The 17867-nt window shown below is 43.3% G+C and overlaps 1 protein-coding gene across 2 annotated transcripts in view; it reads right to left on the bottom strand.

The window, feature by feature from the left end:
* The window catches only part of SULT4A1 (sulfotransferase family 4A member 1), a 30683-nt gene extending 13636 nt beyond the window's left edge, over window positions 1–17047 (bottom strand). For both annotated transcript variants that reach the window (XR_005104602.1, XM_037390187.1), the window contains exon 1: window positions 16784–17047. Coding sequence is in view for 1 of the 2 variants with exons in the window: in XM_037390187.1 (XP_037246084.1) it covers window positions 16784–16952 (169 nt within the window). In the remaining variant the exon portion in view is untranslated. The remainder of the gene's footprint in view (window positions 1–16783) is intronic.
* Between the last annotated feature and the right edge of the window lie 820 nt (window positions 17048–17867).

Below are 17867 nucleotides of genomic sequence, written 5' to 3' on the forward strand. Positions count from 1 at the left end.
AGCATTAGCTATTATAGCCTTAATACCTATTAATTTTCCAAAGTCCAGTTATTCCAAATAGAAATTTGAACAGGGAAACTATTTCAAATGACTTTACCTTCAGGCAGGTAGGAAACTTTTACAACAGGCAAAGGTTCAAAAGTACCTGACAGAGGCTTATGAAGAGAAAGGCAGAGGCTTTTGTTGAGACAGAGGAACAGAACAATAAGAGAAAAAGCGAACTACCAAGGAAGAGACCCCACAGTTTAGACGGCAAGTCACACAGGCATGGGACATCCTGGATACTGTGACACATGTGACAGACTAATTATTTAAGAGTTGTGAGCAGTAAGGAAAATGAGACCAGGATTTATTCTCTCATGTCGCCTAAAGGAACCAGTAATTGTTCCAGAACTCTTTAGAAAGCCCAAGCCCACCTCAAGATCTCATGTCCTTGGAAAGATGAGCTGCAAATTCTGCGAGCACACTTTTGTTCCCATTTTAACTTGAAAATAACTTACAAGTTTTAAGTCATTTGTAACAGTCACTAGTTAATTCATGTTAACTAGCATGACTGTGCACACTAGCAGACATGTTTTGTAAAAATTCTGTAAGGTGTTCCAACACAATGAAAACTAGTGTACCATTATTCAGGTATTTTTTTTTAATCTGAGCTAGGAAGAGTTAAAAAAAGCTGATGTACTTCAGAGGCTAGTTAGAGTGAACAATCAGGATGCAATGTCAAAGAACACACACCTCCAAAAATTGCTTTGGAGAGCAAATACTTTAAGATTCCTCTGTTTCCTGACTGATTAGTGGATAAATTAAAATGGGTTACAGAAAAAAAAAAAAAAAGAAAAGAAAAAAGACACTTTTCCATTACCATCACCCACAGAGACAGATGTCAGATTTAATGCATGCTTGCCCCTGAGGCTGTTCACTCCGCATTTTTAAGTCCAAGCATATATTTTATACATTAAAATTAACACACATATAGTACTTCAGTATCAGTCCTTGTGACTCTGAATAAGCACAACCCTTGTCCTCATTAAACATTTATTCTGACAGAGGACACCCTGGTTTCCATAATTTATTTCTGTATTTCCAAATCTACCTGCAAAGAAAAATGCTATTACAGCAACCCTGTTCCATAAAAAGAAAAGGAATAACTGCATGGAGATAAACACCACCACCAGGATTTTCTAATTTTTCATTACTCAGCTGATCTCTAGGCAAAAACCAGCCATCTCCATTGTGCCTCTGAATACAGAAGGGCCACAGGGTTGAGGCAGAACTATGCTGAAACTTCTGAAGAGCAGCATGTTCCCTAATAGCTCTCCACAAAATCCACCAGTTAAATAGGAGGTGAGAGCCAGGGAGCACAGCCCCCATGGCCTTACCTAGTTCTGCTCAGACCCGTGGCCATGTGCTAGACTTGGCTCGATTGCTAGCAGATCCATGGAGCACTGCAGAGACAGGAAAAGGCGTATTGATAGGGAAGATGGGTTCTGATTCAGAAGGAAGTGGGCCTTTGGAAGCTCAGAAGTCTTCAACTAAATGTACATCCATCAAAAACAGTGAATCACTGAAAGATTAATACTGGGCACATGGCAGAAAAATAAAAATCTCCATCAAGTACAGGTTCTTTAAAACAGTGCTTTAAATCGGTGAACCTCAGTGCTAATTATTAGTGTGCACATACACAGATTACTGTAGTTATGTACGTAACGCTGCACATATTCCAGCACCCTATTCCAATCCACACAGCAAGCAGTATTTCTGCAGTATTTCAACAAAGACGACAACAAGTGGATGGTTTAGATGTCTGGCTTCTGGCCATTCAGCAGGTTAAAGTTTCTCCTCCCTATACCTGCAGCAGGACCACTGATCCTGATTTCTCCCACCCATGAACTCTGTTCTAGTCTTCACTTTTGTCACTCACTATATTAGCTGATTTTTTCCCACATTTACACTTAAGTTACTCTGCTTAGGATTTTCAGGGTCTTATTGCAAATGAAAACTAGCGATTTAAGTTTTGAGGGAACTGTGATTTTTTAACTTGTCACCCTTAATCAATTATCATTTATCCCACACACACATTCCCAAGAGCCCCATACAAAAAATTATGACTGACCTGATCTACTGTTCTAAAGAAAACTAAACCACCAGATGCTTATTTGTTTAAAAGAAAAAAAGCTAAAAGCTTTTATATATAAACCTCCTCACATCTCTATTAGGATTAAAAACAACTCAAGTTAAATCACAGGTATCTGAGCTGAATGCTTTTCCAGTTTAGAAATGATGGCTTAACCTAGCAGCAGACAAACAGCAGCCCGAATTCCAGACCTAGCTGCTAGGGCAAGATCGTCTAGCCCCTGGGAACACGAGCTCCAAACAAAACTGGGATACTGTACCTATGCACGTGATGAGAGGCCCAAGCCTAGACTGGGGCTAGCAGAATTTACCAAATTTGCCTGGGAGATGAATGCAAGTCTTCTGCTGTAGCCCCTGATTCTCCATCTGCATATAAAACACACAGTAATTTGCCATTTGAACCAACTGACTTAAATCAATGTCTATGGAGATGTTACGGGTGGAAGCTAGAGTAAATTGCTGAAACTAAGATTTTCAAAGATTACAGGAATAACCTCCAATAATCCCAGTCTATCACAAACCTTAGCCAGATCTAAATAGCACAAAAACTCTCTTAGTAAAAGGGAAAATACTTGTTGGAGAGAAGGAAAGATGAAGGAAGCTAAATTAAAAAAAAAAAAAAAAAAAAAAAAAAGATGCAGAGCTTATCTTTATATTCCCTAGATTTTTGGCCTGTCTGCCAACAATGATTTATTGTCCCTTGAGGGTTACCCGCTTTAAGTGAAAGTAAAGGAAGGATTAGGTCACTAAGTGGAAAAGCTAGCATGTACGCACATAAAGCCAAGTTTTTTTCTTGGAGGCAGCGGATCTTATGCGTCTCTACTATTTTCCATTGTTTTCTCCTTGCATTGCTGAATGTGTGTGCATGTACATACATGCCTCTCTTGGGATGGTACAGAAAGAGTAAACAGTCACTGATAAACAGGATTAATTTGTCAGCGTTTGGGCATGAGGCACCAGATGCAACAGGCATAAAGACCCAGCAATTCTACCTTTCCTTCTTCCAGCTGCGACAGATCCACATTTCATCCTGCAGGAAGACTGCTGGTCTTGCTACCTCCAAGGTCACGTTGCCAAAACAAACATGGAATTCATCTACGCTTATCCAGTTCAAACTAAAATGGAGTCAGTCAGCATCTGAGGAACTTCAGTGCACTGTACCTGAGAAATGCTTTTCCCTGACAAGCTCTTCTATTACGTCAATACAACACCTCAGGAGAAAACACAGTGTTCCAGTTTATCACAAAATCTCCAAAGCGACAGGATGGGAAACAGCTGTGATAAGCTACTGCCAGAATTTGCAGGTTTTTAGGGAAGCCTTTCAAATTATCCGTGAACCTGTATTTCCACTCTGTATAACACCATGTACAAAAACAGCCCAGTCACAGCAGTCTGACAGCGTGTTAGTTGGGCTGCACTGTCCTTTTCTGTGGAGCCTAATGATGCACAGAAATCAGGACTCATTAAGAATCCTATCATGCCTACAGCAGCCCCTAAGATGACTGGGAATCCTTCATTTGTGCCCTTTTTCATGGCCAATGCCTCAGCAACAATAGCTGAAAGTCAGTTCATGGCCATACTGCCTCTACTTAACCAGTAGGTATTCTGCTGCAGCAGCAACCAGACAGCACAGCAAGACAGCTGAAACTCTGAAACACCGCCAACTACTCCTTTATGCTTCTATGTGTTAAATGTCTTTTGACATCAAATTTAGTCTCTATAGGAGGGAGAAATATTCCTTAGTGCAGCTGTTCTCTGGCTTCTCTTACTACTTTCTGGCCACTGACACACTCCCCTGTAGCCACTGAACCTCACAAATTTGTTCAAAGTGAAGTACCAGATATGGAAACATAAGATTTCCTGTGGAATTTTGCTTCCCTGCATGGTTTCTAATGTAGTTTCAGTTTTCTCCCCTCCATATCAGCTAACATGGGACAAACCCGCAGCTCAAGGATGCAAGGGCCTTTGGTATGTTCCTTTTATACACCCCTTGTCTGGAAAACTCATGGAAAAATAAAATAAAGAAATACTAATGTTAGTATTAACAGTCTTCTAGTGCTCCCAGTTAGGTGCACTTTATTTGATCTACCAATGCTTGATCAAGTGTCAGCTAATACAATGCAATGGAACCATTATGACTCATAATTTTTTTATAGCATTGGTAGACGCAAGTACTTATTAAAAATGAAGGTTGCTAAAGCTGTCAGATTGGCCTAGCAAGCACTGTAAGGCGATTCCCCACACAGTTGTCCTAATTGCATACAAGCTCATTCCCCTTTAACCAATTTCAGTGTGTATCTCCAGGTAAGTATGACAGATTCATCTTCACCCTACAATACTGAAGGGAAAATTAGACTTTTCCATTAGAAAACAATTTCCAAACCATAAAAATATCTCTGAAGTCCATACGTTCAAGTTCTCCTACATCGTGGAATTCCAACTGGCTTAAGAATAGGGTTTTTCATTATCATTAAGGGTTTTAATAATAACGTATTTTTATACATTGATACTGTATCTTCCAATTCTTCTATTCCTAGATGAGACTCATAACTCAGAATGAAAGCTGAAATTGTGATGTTACACTGCCAATATTTTTGACTGACCTATTAAATATGTGTTAGAAGGTCTGATTTTCAGAAAGGACTGAATACTCATTCTGTAAGATTAATGCCCCTTTTACATGGCCTAAATGCCCCTAAATTCAATAGTGACTTGTCAAGGGACTCTTGTGGAACATGAGAAAACAGAATCCAGATCTTCTGAAACTGATGGCAACAGCTTAAATAAGACTGGATTTAAAACAAGCGTTAACTGTGTGATTTCCAGCAACATTCAGTAAGCATATTAATCAGTGTATTTTTCCACTTGCAGCTATTAGCTTTAAAACTAAACCAACAGGCTAAATTCTGCTTGTCTTTCACTTGACTTGCATCAAAGAATGCAGACCATTAGGTCTGAGTTGCATTTTGAATGTTTTTCACCAGAGACTGTGAACAGCAAACTATGAAAATCATAACCTATTTAGAACTAAAATGTACTTTCCATTTGATGAAAAAAGCTGTCACTGAACTGTTTAAATACATGTATTATCCATAGAATTATTGCTACTATGTATAATACATTAACCTAAAGCACCGCTTTAGTGAACAGGTTACAAAACAGTGTTATTTTCAGCTAATGCATTAGTACTATTTTTAAAAAATGGCCTGAGTCCTAATTCTCCCTCACATTAGCACACCAACTACTCAATGGAGGACAGGATAAAAAGTGTAGAATCGACCACAGTGCATCTCAGATCATGCACCAACCGTTGAGGCATCTCCACTCCCATGCAGCAAGGCAGGCGATGCGGTATGTTTCATACCTAACACCAGCAGAAGCAGCTTGGAGAAGGCGGCCTGCTGACACTTCCGAGCACGCTGGATGCTAAAGCTGGAGCAACACTAGTAAACAGAACACACCAGGGCCTGTTCTCTGGAAGGACATGGGGGACAGCTGAACCCACATCCACAGAGACTGATTTCCCAAAACAAGGCAGCCTCATCCACAGCTGGAGCCAGGGACTGTTCCTAGGAAGCTATCTCCCACACCGTGCTGGGGAGCGCACTGTCTAGGAGAGAGCAAAACTGTCATGGAACATGCTAGCAAGGAAAGCGCATGGATGACATCCTGTCAGAGCCTCTGTCTAGTGAACTAGTTTACTAGTGTAGCCATGGTGAAGTATCTGGAATGTCTGTGTTGCCTACTTTAGACTTCGTAAAACCAGAAGAAAAATAAGAGTCACATACTCCCTTAACCATTGCATCTAACCCATGGCTACCCCGATCTGTTTCAGCAGGCACAGGTCCACAAGACAAAGGCTTCTTGTTGAGGACAGCTAGGGCAAAAAGTGTTTTTCTACCCCCCTTAATAAGCCACAACATCCTCACATGCACTGCAGCAAGGTAAGTAGTATACTAACAGCTCTAAGAACTAAGTCAGTTCACAGATTACTCAAAACCTAGGATTAAAAACAAGCCACAGGTTTGTCTTTATTTGCTTTCTGTTTGTTAAGTCATGATTTGTGTTTTCATGCTTGTCTCCATGTCCATGATTTCATCATATCTAGGTGTTCCAGATTTTGTTAGAAGTCCTTCCTTGACAGCTAGTATCTGTTGGTAACTAATATTTCTTGGTATCTCATATTCAAAGGGAAAAGTATTTCACTCTCTAAGCTTTAGCTGGGCTGGTAAGTATGTCCATGTCTATGGATGCTCATCATGTCTGCATCAGATGTCATCACCAATGAAGCAATTTGTGTGAAGTTACAAAATACTCTGCAGGTGGTTCTTTAAGAGAAATGACAAACAGCAGGCTAAGGACACCCACATCCCACACTAGCACAGAGCTTTTAGAAGAGGACATCTACCATACCCTTCGACTGTTTATCTTTCAGTTCCTATTCACTAAGCATGTTCCTGTGGCATAAGAGCACAACATCTATCATGCTAAAACAGAAAAAAAGAATGTAGAGTATAATATACCAGGAACATGAAAATAACAGATAAGACTGCTTGCTCTGTTACCAACTATGACAGAATGACATCCCTTTTCACCCTTCCCACACATATTCAAGGTTGACCAGGTTAAAGTCAACCCACTACACTCAGTTGTTTCCCCAGGTTCCTCCCTTTGATGGACATCCTTATGACCCAGTTCAGCGATACCACGCCTTTCATGATAATACTGCAAGCACGTAGGGTCATACCAAAGGGTTGTCCAACAGGACAGTAATTCACAGGGGAAGAGTACTTTGATTGGCCAATATGTGCTACAGGGCAGATTCTGTCTCAAACATCTGAAAATTATTTGGCAAACTTCAGCCGTGTCATCTAACTCCTCACACTGATGGGCAAAAGGTGTATTGGCAAGTTTTCAAATCTCACCGCCTCTAAGGAGCATACGTAAGGCGGCACATGCCCTTACCCCAGTCTTACCTCAGTTGTATCCTGCCCTTCTGCTTCCTCCAGCAGTCCTATTCTCCCAGCCTTTTACAGCCTATATAAAACATATGCCTAAACTGCATCACACATTACCCCACGAGGAGCTCATAATTTCTAACAGAAAGTCTGCCCACTGTGTCTAATTTCCCTTCCTTTTCGTACAAGTGACACAACACTGTACCAAGGATAACAATGCAGAAGAGAACTTTGCTGTAATGGCAAGTTGTTTTTTAAAATCACTCAAGGACTTCCTTACATGGAAGAGAAGCGCATCATTACCCTTAGTGCCACTGATTTTTAGGACAACTATCACTTTGTGTTCTAACTATCACTTTGTGTTCTGTTCTACAGAGTCGTAATATAGTCTGTGGCTAAATGCAGAGCCTCAGTGAGCTCTGCTAGCTGAAGCAGAATCAGAAGGCAGGAGACAACAGGGCACCCATATTAGAAACTTGTGTTGAAGTAGTTCTCATACTCTTTGTTGTGAACAAGTTCCTCACCCCATATGGTAAGCATATTTCAGAAGATGTCTGTCACTACTGAAAATGCAATTCTATGCCTCAGTTTCAGTCCTTTCCAGGAAAATTGTTAGGCAAAACCTGCCTACGCATTAATGTACATTTGCATATATTAGGTAGTTAAATTGCAAGAAAGCAGTACACCAACAGTATAATGTGAAACCACTGCAGATAAGTGCTCTATATTAAAAAGAAGCAGCACATTTTAGTTTCAGAATTTCAAGAAACACTGTTTACCCTCTATGCATGAAACTATGCAGCCTGGTCAGGCAGCTATTGCTTGTTTAAGGTCAGGGAATAAAGCATTTTGTGTCAAACAAAATCCCCCTCAAATTACAGCTGCCTTCAGCAAAACCATTCTTTGCAACGTACCTATCCCCATTCATATTTAGCATACAATCATTCCCTCTGTCTGCTAAATCGCAGTTTTAGGCAAACTAAAGCCATTTCTAGTCTATTCCTATTGCTGCTCTTCAGAATTAGTAATGGAAATAGATCTAATTGGAAATATAAAAGGGGATCAGCCAATCTATATCACCATGGGTTTTCTCAGTACTGCAGCAAAATCCTTGAAGAGGAGACACTATCTCCAATAGAAAGCACTGGTGATCCAACAGAAGCACTGACACTGATCATTATTAATGTGCACTTCAGCTATATATGCATAGAGCAATCCAATTTCAGCAAAGTCTGTAGCTGTGCTGTGCCACTTTGGCAACTCTGATCAGCAGTAAACATGCCTTTACCTGGATGGTTAACCTGGGTTTATGATTGCCTTGAATCAACAAGACACTGCAAAGCAACCAACATACTGCCAAATCTGGACGGCTGTATGTGTAGTCAGTGCATCTTCTAAACATGATTCTCATCTCACCTGCTTCACACTTGTCTCATTTTGTTGCCTTAGATTTATTACTCATGCAACGAGTGCAGTGAAGGGCTAATTCAGCACCATTGTCTATACAGCATATGGTACTCTAATGTCATTATACATCATCTAAGAACTTGCAGCCTTATAAAGGATGATGGCCTTCACATCCTGTACTATAAACAGCAGGAGGATAAAAGCATATGAAATCAGCTTGTCTTTTTAAATTATAGATTTTGGCATGTAGTGACAAAATTCCCTCCTCAGTTGTTTCTCCAGCACTCTTTGGTTTACTTTTCAACCTTCCTGACATTCCTCAGTACCCCTTCACTCCCCCCACAGGGGCTTTCCTAGGCCTAGAGCACAATTTGGCTGTAGTGTCATAATGATAGACCACTTCCTCTGCCATGTTGTCTTGTCTGCGCACAGACACAGCACAACACTTCTCTTGCTTCTGAATTTGCAATATTATTACAGGATTAACACATGACATAAATGGTTTATTTATTTGTATGAGTCTGTGAAAGACTTTGGTAGACAGAGCCGTAATTATTGCAGCTGCAGTACCCCACCTTCCTGGATTCTCCAAGGTGTTACAGAAACTCTGAATAGGGATGAAATGATGAATGCTGGGTGCTTCACATGATTAACCCTCTGTTCATTGCTCCATCCCACTGAGAGGTAAAATACATTCCTACATACTAGCATTATGTGCTCAGCTTTAATACTTAGATGCTTAATTCAATTTCACAGCCGTAACTTGCTAGCTTCTCTATGAAAATACAGATAGTAGGTGACACCCTTTGTCCAAGAGACATTTCATGTCACTGTACATGAAAAATTCTGATAGAGGAGAAATACCTCCACATGCCTCCAGTGGAAAATGCAGACAAAAAAAATTATACGACTTAACCAAGGTCACTGAATCTCTATCCAAAAAGTCATTATCACATGCCCAGCATACCAAACCTTACATCAATGACGGGACAATATGGGGGTAGTTCTCTCCCTGCAGCATAGGGTATATGAATCCCTACTGTACCCAACAAGAAAAACATCTGCATTTAATAAAAGACTGCATAGTAAGAATGAAAAAATTAAGCGTGCTTAATCTAATTCAGTCCAATGTTCAAGCATTTTGCATCCTTTAATTAATATCTTTATTATAAAAGATGAACATTACTATGAAGTCAGAATGACTGGCTGTTGGGTTAGGATGATTCTAATCCAGTCAACAGTGATTTCATATGTCCATAATACACTTTTCACAAAGGGTAAAACCTTCCCCTCGCCGACTGCCCCCCCCCCCCCAGCCAGCTTTCAAAACAAGTTCCTAGTCACAGCAGGGAAGCAATTACGCTACACTTGCAAAAGACTCAGCAAAACCTATTAGTTAGCTGGAGAATTCTTCTGAACCATTTGTCCTGTCTCTAGTAACATCTCTTTGCTGGTTTGATAAAAGGCTCATGAGAGAAACACTGCTAGCAGATAAAAATAAGTTTTCCTTAACAACAGATTTTTCTTTTCCACCTTTATTTCCTGTTTGAGGCACTTAAGGACCTATTCAATTCTACTCCCATTGAGATCAAGTCAAATGCATCAGTGGCAAACTTAACATTGCCTTCAATCACCTATTATTTGATGGTTTGATTTATCATTTCTTTGCCTAGAAGTATTTAAGACTAAGTCAATACCAGAAGGTATTTTGAGCTATACATAAATAAAACAGAAGATAGACCCAATTCAAAGGGATTTTCAAAGCACAGAAACCCAGTGGCCCTAACCCCCAGCAACACATACAGGTGTGTTACTTTCTGCATCTGAGTAGTCCTCAATGAAGTGAGTTTATGCAGCAGAGTATTTACTCTTCTAATTGATGGAAGGAACATGACTTAAGTCAGCAAAAGCATGAAATCAGATTAAAATATGGACCCTGTACATCAGTCCCTAAAAGGACAGCTCACAAAAACGTATCTCCATCAGCCAATGCAGTTGGCTGCTCCCTTTCTGTTTGCCCAAGTCTATACTCTTTGGCCAGTTGGTATCAGAACTGATGCACATTCGTATCGCATTAAAACAGAATGGTATCTGAGCTTTATAAATTACTTAACATAAAGAAACCAAGTAACTGTGATATTAATGTAAAAGAAAGAAGTTAAATACCATATTCTGATTTTAAAGACACTAACTTGCTCATTCACGTTCATGAAACTAAGAGGATTCCTACCATTCCATGTCATAGGGAAAAGCTTTTAAGTGTGCATAATATTGCCTCAAAAAACAGAGGTCAAAGGAAAAGAATCCCAAATGTATTTTGTGTAAAAGTGTTTTGATTTTTACACCAGCTTCATAATTTCTTGCACCATGCCTCCAGGCCAGTAACATTTGCATACATTCTTTAAATGAAAATGGATTAAGCTCAAGGCACCAAAATCCTGCAGAAAGAATAGGACTATAAATCCAGAATAGCAGAATCTAGTTCTTTTGCAACTGCAAAACGGTTGTTACAAAATACCAACAAAACTCTTGGGAGGAGTTCCATATGAGAACAGTAGAAATTAAGGCAAATCAGCTAATTTAACATACAAATATCCATGTGGATGCTCATGTTACCTGAGGAGCCTTACCTACAATTGCGCAAGGCCATCTCAGACTTCCCATTACCAGGGTAAACCTCTGCAATCCACCACAGTGGCCTCATGTCACTACGTCTGATAGCTCCCAGCCTAGGAACTCCCACAACTTGGGCACATCCTTGGGCAACCCTTCAGTCCAATTCTCCTCTCATTTATGACTGCAAATCAGGACTGACTGTCAGCAGCGTCAGACCTATGCATAGCTGGGTAGGTGAGAATTTGATTCCTTGTGCTTAGGCTTATCAGTCTGTCCCATCATGCAGAGGCCACTACTACATGTTGGCTAGTCGTGCAGCAAGCCAGGGCACTGCAGAAGTACAACTTACAAAGCCATAATGAGGGTACGCTTACAGGCAGGTAATAGGCCACTGGCACAGCAATTCCCTGACATAATACTCAATTGACACACCTCCATACAGACCTGTCACCTACTCACTGATTGCTATGGCAGAGAACTGCAGGCATGTTAGCTGTTGGGTTAGATGTCCATAGACTGCAGAATGATCCTTCAAGCATAGGTCATGTGTAGCCACATAATCTTAGTCAAGCAATTAATACTCTTTATATTGAATAGTAAGTATTATTGTGCAGTACAATAATGCTTAAAGAATCAGAAACCAATTTTCCTGGTAAATGTAACCTCACTGCCAAGAGATCATATTTAATAGTCTGCAGAAAACCATGAAGGGTAGGATTGCACAAGACAAACAAAGCAAGATTTCATACAAGGCATAGTTGTTTGGTACATTTTGTTTATGGTGTTTTTCTTAGATCAAGACATTTTGCTAGTATGTTTTTATAACATGGTCCCACAGACAGCTAAGGCTATAGGAAAGTGAAGGGGAAGAAACAAGAGGCCAGAGATAAGAAGCCCTTATACCAATTCCACAGCCAAATAAAAACTACATGTGTCTACATCCCCAATGGTTCAAGCCTCCCTTTGCCTTAAGTGTAATAACTTAAGTGCTGTGTCTGATCAAAGAATATTCTAGATATTGATAAGCAGAAGTCTATTAATTTTACTGGAGAATGAGACAAACGAGAAAAGTGGGGTTTTCATTGTGGCCTCTATATCTGGTTCACAGCCCAGCAGTTGTGATTGTCACTGTTGTAATGGTCAATGGATCATACAACTGTTTCCCCATAACAGAAGAAAACCCTGGGGCACATAGTGTCCCTGGCATGGAAAAATTAACAGGGATTATAGTACCAGGGAAATGGGCCATGGAAGAGTGCAGACAGAGCCCCTGGCAGAGAAAGAGGAAGGACAGCGATTCTCCCATCAGACAGGGAAGGGATAAGGGCATGCCAGTGTCCCAGCAAGAGGAGGTGTTGGATTCAGGAGTGCTGGAAATAGAAGAGGATAAAAAGAGCGGTATGCATGCAGTGGGAGAGGCACACGAAACAGGAGGAGACAGAAAACCCACAATGCACGCAATGCACTCAACCAACAGTTGCAATGAGAAGCACGACCTTCTTCTGTACATAGAGAATGTTTTAAGCAAATAAAATAATGGACAGCTCGATTTAACCTTCTCTGGTTGATTTCATGTAACACCAGAGGTAAGTGCTAAAGAATTTGAAAGAGGAGAACTCAATGAATGTACACACACAAAAGCTGTCCTTGAACTGATCTGCAAATTCACTGCTGGCACTTCATTAAGCCAGAGGCCTAGAGTCAGCCATCATATTCCCTACAAGCTAATGGGTTATTATAAGAATCCAGTGCTGCAAGGAAAATTCAAAAAGCTGTCTATAAAAAAAAAAAAACCACCTCCAGGCAGATAAAGACCATATCCAGCACTTGCTCTTCTGACCTGTTGTCTGGTGCTAAATGCAAGAGTTCTCATGAACTAGCTGGACTTGAAGCTGATACTTGCCCAACAACTGACATTTTCCCACACAGAATCCCAGAAAATTATTTGGCAAAATAAACAACATGGGAGAGACAGCTTCATTACTAATGTAAATAGTTCACTTTCTCAAATTACCAGTTTTACAAAAGGCATTAATTTGTGGGCTTTGACCCAAGAATGCAAAATGCACATTCATTCAGAACAGATGCAGGATGGTGTTGAGAGCTATTGTACACCACTTAGGAGTAAAGCAAATGGACAGATCATGTACAGTAGCATTGTAAGATACAGCAAAATAGTAAGTGAACCTGGACTTAATACTATACTTCAGGGACTGATTTAATTCCATTGAAATTATTGACCTTAATAGACAGCTAATCTAGCTCTTGGCATGGTGACTGAGCGAATACTGAAAAAATTTTGCTTATTCATTAATTCCACAGTTTAAGTTCACAGAGGAGAATTTTAATTTTCATGTAGGGTACAAAAAGCACACAGTATGAGAGGATCCAAGCAAAGCTGTGATAGAGGTACAGTGTCTCCTATGAACACTGCATTTGTATCTTACTTGTGAAGCAACCTGTTGTATGAGGTCCAATTAATTAATTTTAGAGTGGTATTCCATTTTACACTTACAGCTGCTGTAAATCTCAGTGCATCCCATTCAGCCTGCCCATTCTGTACTACAAAGTTACATGAAAGACACAACTTGTGACTTCCATTTCTTCAAGAGCAGTAGCACACCTGATTTTAAATGATACATCATGATAAAGTTTTCTGTAATTGCAGTTCTACTGTATGCATACATAGAAGTATAAGTACCTCCACATATTCACATGTCTAAATGAGTCTCCGGGTTTAGTCCAGCAGCTCCCAAAAGCTGTTACCATTGATTGGACACAGGTGTTAAGGATAATTAAGATACAAGGAGTATCATTACTTAGCCATCCATCAGTGGAAATCACACTAAAGCAGAGCCATTTCCCATTAGGCTTATTACATTATTCCCAGTAAGGCCACTGGTACATTCAATTTTCTACCATTATTGGACCAGCTTTTTCCTGGGTCACTCCCAATTTACCAGTATCGGTAACTATTTCCAAGCACTATCTCCATTTCACATTTAGAGCTGTATTGTGTAGTCTTGCAGAGTATCACATCTTCAAAATAGCATACATACTACTTCATCAGTCCCTAGGATTACTGAAGCAGTCCTGACCCTATAAGCCACTTGTGTAATTTGTATGTCAGATAAACCAACATACGTTCACAACAGCTACTGATGGAGCCTCCTCCTATTAAATTCTAGCATAGGGCTCTGAAGAGCTAGAGGCTCTGGCCCTTGTAGACAGACTTGTTTGCATCTTCTCCGCAGTCTGAGCAGATGGAGAGCTGGTGAAACACTGAACAAAACCAATTTCCTTAGAGAACAACAGAAGTTTTCCATTGAACCTGTCTGACATTGGTGCATGTTTCACTTTCCTAAAATTCTATCAGAAATATTCTTGAAATTTTGTTCAAATTTAATTTATTAACAGAAACTAGATCAAGAGTTCCAACCATGTTTTACCTTTAAATATTACCAAAAAAAAGCCAAAATATTTCACCCCAAATATAATTTGTGCATGAAATCTGTTTTGTAAACTTACTTTTTTTTTTATGACAGCAATGTTATGAAAATTTTCATTAGCTTCAGTAAACAGAAAAATCTTTGTCAGTGTTATGAGAGGCAGTAGTAGATGTATGATGAAGTTGTAGTTAAGGAAATACAGAGATGTTTGGGGTTCTGGATTTGATTTCTGGTTTTGTTGTAGACTTCCTGCATGACCTTGGCTAAATCAATGGGAACCATATTAGGGCAGCCTAATTTCTACTGAAATGCCTGTCCCTAGTCAGCAGACCCTTTGATAATTGATTTAGAAGCCCTAAATAAGGCACTGAGCTGTAACCCACACAGGATCAGCTGACAAAACAAGTTCCAAGGGTCTCTGTAGACTTCAGGCTACCTAAAGGTGGAGCTTGCAGGCTTTATTACTGTCTAGAGCCTATTCCCATGACAAGGGTATCAGATTCCTCAAGACTTCAGTATTGCCTTTCCTGGCAAGTAAAATAATACGGCATCTATTTTGATCCCAGGGCTGTTCCCCCAGCTCCTCCACACAACACTGTACCTTCAGGTTTGGTGCCCCAGTTCTCAATCTTCCTATTCCCTCTTTCACATTGACTGTTGGTAAATCCTCTTGTAGCAAGCCCTGCCAGTAAAACAGTTTTTAAGTGGACAGTTCCCTGCCACCAGCCTCAGCCAGGGTCCCAAGAGCCCTAGTCTGATGTTGCTATATTCACAGCAAATTAAATATGATTATGCAAGCTGGCTTTCCACAGCCAACTATATAGCCACCAAAACTAAGCTATTGCCAACTGATTTATTAGCTATATTGTGCCCAGCTGCTGAAAACCGAGGTTAGCTGAGGATATTTAACAATCTGCCAATATGAAGTTGGGGTGCAATACTAACACAGGAACACCATAAATCTAGATTCAAAAACCTGAGATCTTAAAACGGAAAAACTTAAATAGCATTATTGCTGTATGCTATAAATCTTGAAGAAGACAGTTCAAAAGAATGATAAAGATGTGGCTGTCTGCTCCTAATACTAGCATTTTGGGAACCATCTGTCTACATACTATCCCTTATCTAATGTATGCATCTATCAAGCTCTAGCCAGTCTTTAACAGCATCATTAGTAATGGAGCATCAAAAAAATGTGAAGACAAATATTTGAAACTGCTTGAGAAATGGTAACATAAATAGATGCTGCATTGTAGACAATTTGTTTGAAGCAGCACACCAGGACACTGAAAAGCATTAGCCATTCATACAATAAACAATGAAGAATGTCAGAAACCTACAATACTGAAAGATTGTTTTACAAGAGTATTTACAGAGCTAACATCTGTTATCTCCAGCGGACTTTGAATTTTCTAGAAAGACTCCTTATTATCAGGAAAAAAGTCACTCAAGAACGTGCTTAAGAAAAGTATCTGGTTTTATCATGTGGGTTACAAAGCTACCATATTGTCTGCCTCTTCGCAGGCTGCACTTTATCCATGTTAATTCTGTTCAAACATTTTTGCCTGGAAATGGAGAGGGCAATAAATAGGACACTAAAAGCAGACACCCGAATGGTATAAAACGACCAAAGGATATGCCTACATGAGAACTGCACAATTGTACCGCCTAACGGGGGATATTTCTGGTAATTCAGACCGTGCAGCAAGGGTTGCACTTGGAGCACATGTTCTCCCAGAACAATCTGGGCGGCCGGCTCGGGAGTGCACTACGGAGGGCTGCAGAGCTGACAGCAAACCTGTGTGCCACATCAGAAATCCGCACGCAGGCATGCTACACACATTCCCGCTTTTCCGCATCTACACCGAGCAAGACCTCACATCCCCGAGGGAGCGCCTTTACCCCCGAGTCACCTGGCGCTGGCTCGTACCTCAGCTCGGTGGGCAACCCTGGGCAGGGCCGCCCCAGCCGTGCCCGTGGCCCAGGGCGGGCGCCCCCCTCAACTCAGAGGGGCTTCCGAGGCCGCCGGGCCCCCCCAGCCGCACGGGCGGCGGGCGCAGGCCCGGGCCCGGCCTCCCGCGGGGACACGCCGCCGCTGCGCGCTGCCGCCGGGCGGGGACGCGGCCGAGCGGGCACCTCCCAGGGGCGGCTGCCCTGCGAACCGGGGAGAGCGGCCCCCAGCCCGGCGGGGAGGGGAAGGGAGGGCGCCCGCCCGCCTACCTGATTTGGGGTAGGTGACAATCCAGACGTCGCTGTCCCTCACCGGGAAATTGGCGATCTCCTCCATCTTCCCCCGGCAGAAGGGCGGCAGCCGCACCCCATTGTACTCGAAGTACTTGCTCTCGAACTCGCCGGGCGTGCTGGGGGTCTCGGCCTCGCTCTCCGCCATCCTCCTCCCTGCCGGCCGCGGGGGCGGGCCGAGGTGCGGGGGCGGCGGGCGCTCCGGCGGGGCGGGCGGGCGAGCGGCGGCGGGCGCGGCGCGGCAGCCCCTGCCCCCGGCACGCCCCCACGCACGCGCGGGGAGGGGGCGCGGGGCTGGCGGGGCCGCACCGCCCGGCGGCGCATGGGCTGCGCGCGCGGTGATGTCATGCGCGGGAGCCGCTGCGGCGGGTAGGGGACGGGCCGGGTGCCTGGCCGCCCCCGGCCCCGCTGCGGCGGGTAGGGGGCCGGCCGGGTGCCTGGCCGCCCCTCGGCCCCGTCTGCGGGCTGGTAGGGGACGGCCGGGGCCTGGCCGCCCTCGGCCCGCTGCGGCTGGTAGGGACGGCCGGTGCCTGGCCGCCCCGCGGCCCCTCTGCGGGCTGGGAGGGGACGGCCGGGTGCCTGGCCGCCCCTCGCCCCTCGGCGGCTGGTAGGGGGACGGCCGGGTGCCTGGCCGCCCTCGGCCCTCTGCGGGCTGGTAGGGCCGCCGTGGGTGCCTGGCCGCCCTCGGCCCTTCTGCGGGCTGGTAGGGACGGCCGGGTGCCTGGCCGCCCCTCGGGCCCTCTGCGGGCTGGGTAGGGCCGGCCGGGTGCCTGGCCGCCCTCGGGGGATGGCGCCCACCCTCAGCCCCACTCCGGGCAGGCCGCCTCAGGTGCTCAGCGCAGCGGCCGCAGCCGTCAGGGGACGGAGGGCAGACATGCCCTCCCCGCTTCACCTCAGCCCGCGGCTCCACACTGCTGCGGCAGCGGCTAAGGCCCGGCCTCAGGCGGCAGATGGCCGGCCGGGGGGGCGGGGGGCGAGCAGCTGCGCTCAGGTGCACAGGGACTCATCCCCGTCCTCGCGCTGCGCCCAGGCACGATGCGCGGGAGGGAGGTGGGTAAGAGCC

This window comes from Falco rusticolus, chromosome 5 (genome assembly GCF_015220075.1).
Source record: "Falco rusticolus isolate bFalRus1 chromosome 5, bFalRus1.pri, whole genome shotgun sequence".
Classification (NCBI taxonomy): domain Eukaryota; kingdom Metazoa; phylum Chordata; class Aves; order Falconiformes; family Falconidae; genus Falco; species Falco rusticolus.